The 8,342-nt window shown below is 35.5% G+C and overlaps 1 protein-coding gene across 1 annotated transcript in view; it reads left to right on the forward strand.

Annotated features, from left to right (window-relative positions):
• Positions 1-6,087, forward strand: part of LOC127849274 (uncharacterized) — a 44,675-nt gene extending 38,588 nt beyond the window's left edge. Inside the window, exons 12-14 of the mRNA XM_052381990.1 lie at positions 4,330-4,719; positions 5,438-5,515; positions 6,053-6,087. Coding sequence (XP_052237950.1) covers positions 4,330-4,719; positions 5,438-5,515; positions 6,053-6,087 — 503 coding nt within the window. The remainder of the gene's footprint in view (positions 1-4,329; positions 4,720-5,437; positions 5,516-6,052) is intronic.
• The last annotated feature ends 2,255 nt before the right edge of the window (positions 6,088-8,342 follow it).

The raw sequence follows: 8,342 nt of genomic DNA on the forward strand, positions 1-8,342 counted from the left end.
TAGTGGTCTATACACGTTTTTTAATTAAATCTAATAATGTCATACTCGTTTTTCTATTAACTCTGAGTGTATGTTGCATCTGTCAACGATATTTAGGAAGGCTTTTGTTAAACCTCTGCCCATCATATAAGTGCTGTATCCTTGAATGGGTATAAATTTAATACAATAAAATAGTTTATGCATATCATTTTGCTTTGGTGATAACGATACTAAGAAGAAATAATAATAATAATGGATATAAACGGTGGTGTTCAATAAACTCTAAATGTGTTTCAAACAACACAACATGCGATGTTTAATAACATGTAAAATAGTTATTGAATTTGTATAATGTTTAAGTTTTAAGTAACAGCATCGCTTGTTTGTTTTAAGCTCAAGAACATTGCACAAAATACAACATATTCTTCTTTTGATTCTATCAGAACATTTTACACATGTCCGGCAGCGTTTTGATGTGTTCTAAAAATGTACTGTGACTTATGGGACAGTCAAGATAACGCCAGAAAACTTACGATTTCGTGCATAAGACCATGATTGTCTGATTAGATTTTACTTTTGTTGAAAATGTTTCACCGAGGCGGCCATGTTAAGCGGTAGATTGGTCATATTTACATCACGTGATCCCCCATTAGAGTATTCATGTTGTCGCAGAAGATGCAAATCGGATTCTTATCCGGAAATTAGGGCACTTCATTTAATGTAAATTAAAATGAACATCGATAAGCATCCTGCGTCATTTCTTGCTGTTCAACAAGGTTGAACATTAACGACCACATATACCTCACAGAAGGCTGACGGAATACGTCCGAGTATGGTTCGTAGGTCTGGTTCAGACTGGAGCTTATCTAACATTGTACTGACCCTTCCCCAACGTACCAACACCAGGTTGTGTCCTAGTATAAACTTATCATAAGACACGATCATTAAAGTTGCTAGTTTGACGTCTTATAAGCGGCGAAACACAATCTTTATTGCGACACTTTTTTCCAAACAAATATGAGAATGCATCAGTAAAGAAATGACAATTACTTGTAAACCTTAAATCCGATAGAACAAAGCGCATTCAGTTTAATTTGCCAAATTTGTCAATGGCTTCAAATTATCTCAATTATATAACGAACATTCTCATTTTACTTTTTACATTACAATATATATCAACCAATACACGTGTCAACTTTTAGCATCGTTTATTTGTGCTGTGTAACCCAAACAAACTATTGAGTCAAGTATTTAACAAACATGGTATTCATGCAACTATATGGACAGATACAAACTATTTGGTGATCAAATACAAGCTCATTGTGCGTTTAAGGATATATGGGACTTTATTAATTTGTAAATATAAATAGTATTAAGTGTGTTAGCATTATTAAATTACCGGTAATTGTTTTTTTCTTTAATATGTTGTGAGTAATTATCATGAAACACATCATATAAAGTATATTCCCATATTGACAGTTTTTTTGCATATGTGAATGCTGAAAACGTTTAAACGCCAAGTGAAATAAGTGTTGTTTGCATTGATAGCGGAAGCGTTCACTCTTGGTAGGCAGTTTTCATTTTGCAAACGACTGAACATAAAACCAGCACACTACATTGAAGTCAGTATCCCATATCATCCAACAAACGCAATTTAAAAGTATGTTTTAAGCTTTAATACAGTTGTGTTCAAGACAGATCAGGTGTGTTTTTGTTATTAAGCAAAGCGCACATCGTATTATATTTAATATTAGATTAATGTACTCATTTTATTTAACAATAACTATGTCAACTTTAAAATGTTTGTGGCGAAACCCGGATCCATCGATTAGTGTGTGTGTACTTAAGAGATAACGTCTGGGAAACAAGTCAGGGTTGTAGCGTCCTTTGTCTTAAAGGCTGTGGCATACACGTGTATTTGGATATTTGTTTTTAATAACACAGGCAACGGAATTTACAATTACTTTCGAGACCTTGGATATCTGTAGTTTTCGTTGAAGCCGTCTTTTGGAAAACGGATTCCACAACTTGTGTTGTTGAAGATTTGTTCTGTTCTCGAAATTGATTGTTCAACAAAATAAGTCTGAATTGTAATATAATAACTTGCCAACGCAATGTATGTTGTATATGTCCACGATAAAATGCCATGATGATACATTCCAATTAGAAATCGCCTTGTGGAGCATTTCTGACCAGACACCACCCAAACTCCAAGGAAAACATCTGGAGTTTGTTTGTGCGAGCACTTCATCGCTTTAACAATAGGAATTTGGTTTTTTGGAACACCTCCCTTGCGTTGAACTTAAGAGATATATTAATTTATCGGCGAGGCGTATACGATTAATTCTGACTATGATTTCTTGATTTATGTAGCCGGAAAATTGAACGCACATTTAACTTGGTAAATTCTATTAATTTAGGTTTTTCAAACTTACTGATTTTGGTTAACGTATACCAAAAGCTTTTGCGTCAGTCGTAGGATTGAACAACTTGAGGCAATATTGTCAATACAAATGAGTTGTTTTTAAATGATTTACTTTATTCCAAACACAAACGGATACATCAGGATTGGCCCTTACATTATGTAAATGCATTATTATAGAAAGTCAATGCAACTGTAATATTTAAAATAACTATTTTCTCTGGCATGTAGGCAATACCAGACACGAATGTTTGCGGGTTTAAAAGCACAAACACGGTAATCCACCGGAACGACCAATATACCCGCCAGAATGAAAACAATTGCCAAAACGGTAAATGAAGGTCCTTATGCCTTGTAAACCCGTCATTACAACAGACCATCAAATGAGAGGTGCCTTAACAACAGAAACTTAATAAACTATTTGGAACTTGCAATTCTCTTGCAACCACATGATTGTACTAGTTGGCATTCCCTTCCATAGTAAAGAAAACAAGCCGCTGCTTAATACATGTATATATTATACAGCGCTTTGTCAGATATTCCGACTGCACGTTAAACTGTGCACTGACCGCGGGTCAGAAACATTTGCTACGAGTTCAAACGCGTTATGAACCTATCTATCTATCAACCGACCGTCATTGTTATTTGGCCTTTCGAATTTTGAAATTAAAATCCTAGGAGTGTTAAGGTCAGTCGTGACTTTGCTTAGTTTATTTTGCATTAAGATTTAGACATGATCCATTGAGCTCAACTTGTACCTATGACATGACTATTTTTTGGTAATTTAACGAGTATTGATCTCTTAGATGAAAAATGGTGCATGTGTCTTGTCACATATGCAATAACTACACTGAACAAAGTATATATGAGGAGGTCTGACGTATCAGAAAGATGATGCTTTGCTCAACATAATATACTTAATAAGAGTCAGGCACACGTGCATTAGTGTTTTTTTCAACCTTGCTGACAAAAAAGAATACTTCATCGTGAGCATGACTATCATTAAGGGTCTCACTTAAGCACTACGCCCTGAAAATATGTTTATAGATCAGAGATTATTGCCGTTATGTTACGTCAGATTGAAGTGTGCATTTTTGCATACGCATTTGGCAATTATGGTATAGAGTTCAGATAATGCTTTGATTTACCGATCAGACCTGTCGTTGTGAAGTTATAGCAATCTTAAGAGTGTAACGTTTCTTTTGTCACTCAATGTAAAACTGCCGAAGATTTCATAACAAAGGGTCTAAAAACTGAAGGCTTTGAAATCTAAATGGCCTGTAAAGTTGAAGAACCAGAGCCTTCAATTGCGAGTAAATAGCTCAAACATAATATTGCATGACAAAGTGGTCCATATCGCTGTAGGCCATACCAATTACCGATCTCGTTAGTATAGATCTTTGTTAATACAAAGGTAACATCATTAGTAAACGTATTTAAACAGAAGGCAGTCAAGTGACATCTATTGATAAATCATTACCTGACTGAAACCCATATCAACATAATTAATAAGAGGGCTATGATGGCCAGATATCGTTCACCCGACACCTTGACCTCTTACAACTAAAAATGTGTGGCTCGATTAGGTACACATGCATGCCAAATATCAAGTTGCTCTCTGCATTATATAGATTTTGACGCATAAAGGATGACCTTGACATGTTGCATGTCAAAATTTGACCTTGAAGGATGATCTTGACCTCGATATTACACCATTGAAAATATTCAGCTTTATGCATCTAAAATATGATGTATCTGTATCAACTGGTAAAAACATTGTGGTATATCTAATGTGACAGATTTTGAAATTTCTATTTAACCTTTGACCTTTTTAAATGACCTGGACCTTAACATTTATCCCCTGTTACAACTCACAAGTGTATCCCATGCTACACCTCACAAGTGTGTCCCCTGTTTCACCTCACAAGTGTGTCCCCTGTTACACCTAACAAGTGTGTACCCTGTCACACCTCACAAGTGTCCCCTGTCACATCTCACAAGTGTGTCCCCTGTTACACCTCACAAGTGTATCCTTTCACACCTCACAAGTGTGTCCCCTGTCACACCTCACAAGTGTGTCCCCTGTCACACCTCACAAGTGTCCCCTGTCACACCTCACAAGTGTATCCCATGTTACACATCACAAGTGTCGCCTGTGACACCTCACAAGTGTGTCCCCTGTCACACCTCATATGTGTGTCCCCTGTTACACCTCACAAGTGTATCCTTTCACACCTCACAAGTGTGTCCCCTGTCACACCTCACAAGTGTGTCCTCTTGTTACACCTCACAAGTGTTTCCCCTGTCATACCTCACAAGTGTGTCCCCTGTCATACCTCACAATTGTTTCCCCTGTTACATGCAGCTTCACTTGTTACACATACATACCAAGTTGCTTTTTGCAATAGTTTACAAGTTATGGCTAATATTTAAGTATACAAAACATTGACCTTTGTGGATGACCTTGGCATATACATGTCACGACTTAATATGTGCAGCTCAATGAGATACATATGTATGCTAAATATTAAGTTGCTATCTACAATGGCTGAAATTTTTTAGCCAATATTTAAGTATTTGATATTGTAGAAGTACTTGACCTTTGACCTTGATGGGTTACCTTGACCTTACCAATTCACTATTCCAAATGGTCATCTATATAAGATACATATGCATATCAAATATGAAGTATTTGAAAGAACTTGTTAAAAAGTTATAGTATATATTAAATGAGTAGTTTTGACCTATATATTTGACCTTTCACCTTGACCTGTCACCACTAAAAGTGTGCAGCTCCATGAGATACACAAGCATGCCAAATATCAAGTTGCTACCTTCAATATTGCAAAAGTTATGTTAAAGTGTGACGCAAACCAACCAACCAACAGACAGGGCAAAAACAATGTTCTCCAGTATAGACTGGGGGACATAAAAATAGATTATTCTTAAAACATTCAACAATTAATAATTGACTGGTCTACAATCAGTCATCAAACCCCTGCTTACTAACATTTTTTGAATGCTTAACTCATTCAGTCCTGGTGCCACTTGTTGGAGCTTTGCAAAAAAAGTATACCCTGATCAGACAGATCCTGCATGAGCTGTCTGATCAAGGTATACTTTATTTGCCTATGCAAGACCCAAGAATAAACATTTTCCTTTGTGAAAATACCCAAATTAACCAAATTGCTTGATTTACATTTAAGCTAAGAAATAGATATGAGGTATACAAAATTTCACAAAATCTTCAGGGCTAAATGAGTTAATATCCATTTTTTTCTGCCAACTAAGACCTGTTTGGTCTACACTGGATACAATTGCATACAATATTGACATCTCCAAGCAAAATAAACCAGTTGCTGATCTATAGCAATCCTTAGCAGACTTGCAAATACTTATCTGCAATTTTTCAAAAACAATGACATGAAAGAAAGCTATCAAGCATGTAGCACGTAAAAAAAAAATTAACTGTTTTTGAGTTGTCCTTCAAGTCAGTGGTTTTCTTCAAACACTGACTGACTTTAAAATTGCACCCGATTTTGATTTACTATTCAGCAATATTTAACGTCTTCTCATGTCTTACATTTGTTTTCACAGTTCTGTAGGTTGTGTAGTGTGTATATGGGCTAAAACCCATGTCATTATATTCAGGGTTCATACTTACTTCTGACTTTGAAATACCATGATTTTGCCATGATATTTCCATGACAAAATAATACTAGTATTTTCCATGATAATTAACGCACCTGCAGGCAATATCTTGGGGCGTATTTGAATTAAATTTATACCCTGCTAAATATTCAAATAGCTGATTAACTGTTTCATGAAAATTCATGAAATTCACATTTATTGAAAAGATATTGTTGTTGATCGTTTTAAATTTGAATATAATCGGTACATGTATGTTGGGATTATGCCAGAAAATCAAAAAGGTGCATTTTAAAAGTCTGTCAGTGTATTTAGGCCATCAGTTTGTCAATCGTGCGAAAGACTTTCTTTTTCAGTACATCCTTCTTTCTTTCATAATGAATCCATTTTCCCTCTTACTTCTCTTTTTAGCTTTCAGGCAGTCTGCTGGAGTTGGTCTTTTCTTCAAGTCAAAGAACTTTTTGAACAGAGCTTTTATCTCCTCCTCCTCATCTGCAGACCAATTGTTTCCCGTTTCACTGGCCTTTGGATTTCTCGATTTTCCTTCTAACTCACTAAAGAAAGTTTGTGACTCATCTAGCGCTTCCTCCAAATAAGAATCCTCTTCTGTGTCTACCTGTCCCTCGTCTGGATCCGTTTCTTCTGTGTCTTCCTGAACAACATCTGAAACAAAACAAGTGGGCCAAGATGGCCATGTATCATTCACCTGAGTCCCTGCACCACACCTAGGTTCATATGTATCACATATTTCATTAAACATTCTAGGCAAGTTTGGTCGAGTTGGGTTTTACGGCACTGAGACACTAAATAGGTCATATCATGCCAATTAAAAGAGCAAGATTGAGAAAAAATGAGTCCAAAATGAGGTGTTTAGAATGTCCACAAGTTTGTTTTCTAAGATTTTACCTAATGATCTACTTATTAAACCAACATGACACATTATCACACTTGTCTGAAAAGCTGGTTCTATCATTTGACCTAGTGACCTACTTTTTGACCGCATCTACCCCCAATTTTGAAATTGGTCTAGTTTTTACTAAACATTTATGAATAAGTTTGAGCAAGATTGGGTCAAAAACTTGGTCTCAAGAGTGTTAATTGGTCAAAATTTGGTCTCAAGAGTGTTAACAAGCTTATTCTAATATTTGACCAAGTGACCTAGTTTTGACTCCAACTGACCAATTTTCAAACTCTATCTAGATTTTATCAAGACTTACATTCTGAGCAAGTTTGAGGATGATCGGGTAAAAAATATGGTCTCTTGTGTGAACAATTTGTTGGCGGCCGCCGCCGGAAATGCAAGGATTCTATATGTTTACCTTGAGCTGTGCTCAGAAGAACTAACAAAAAACATATGACCAAATTGTTTCCCATCCAGTACATGCATCGTAACCATTGTCTTATTTACACGCTTGATATATCCACTCTGCACGAGTAAAAACTATTATAACATGACTTACGCTCAAGGAGTGAAATAACGTAATGCTCAATTTTGTTTATTACACGGGTGTTATTACACTAGTTATATAACTGTGAAATGACGTCATTTTTTTACGAAATGATGTCATTATTCAAGCTAATTTCTTCAGTTAAACTCTTTTACAATGTGAATAAACGGTAAAAAGAGCATCAAATAAAAAGAAAATGTATTGGTCATGTTATAAATAGAATCGTTGATTCGTGGTCATTTTGTATCACGGTGCCTATACCACGTGACTTTTTATGATCTGTGTGGGGACTAAAATGTCAACAAAAGCGCGACGAAGGTAAGATTTTTATGGATATTTTTTTTAATATGTCACCATTTTCAATGGGATAAAGTGGAGAGCCCGCTCATTCATGAGAGCTTTCTATAGGTATCATGATTTTTAAAAACAAATAAGTATTTTTTCAGTAAAGTGCAACCGCGCGTTTGAACGGTAAGAAAAAGGAAGGATCAGTGTGGGGACATTATTTTATTTTGACACAGAAACATCACTTATGGTGAAATAAAGCAATAAACTTAATGGGCGGAGCTTACACTATATCATTTTGCATTCATTTTCAGGTTTCTGTTATATATTTACGAAATAAATTCAAGGTAAATATTCTTACAGTAATATGATCTGTGTGGTATACGTTTTTAGAAGGATCTGTGTGGTATACTGTTTATAAGTTTTTCAGTTCTATTCAGTTGCTTAAAAAATGCTTGTCAACAATGTATTTAAAACTGGATTTTTAAATGCGATAGCAAGTAAAAGACATAATGGCTAAACACTACGCTTGCACCGCTTGTTGAACTAATACATAATTA

The sequence above is a fragment of the Dreissena polymorpha genome, chromosome 10, assembly GCF_020536995.1.
Source record: "Dreissena polymorpha isolate Duluth1 chromosome 10, UMN_Dpol_1.0, whole genome shotgun sequence".
Taxonomy (NCBI): Eukaryota; Metazoa; Mollusca; class Bivalvia; order Myida; family Dreissenidae; genus Dreissena; species Dreissena polymorpha.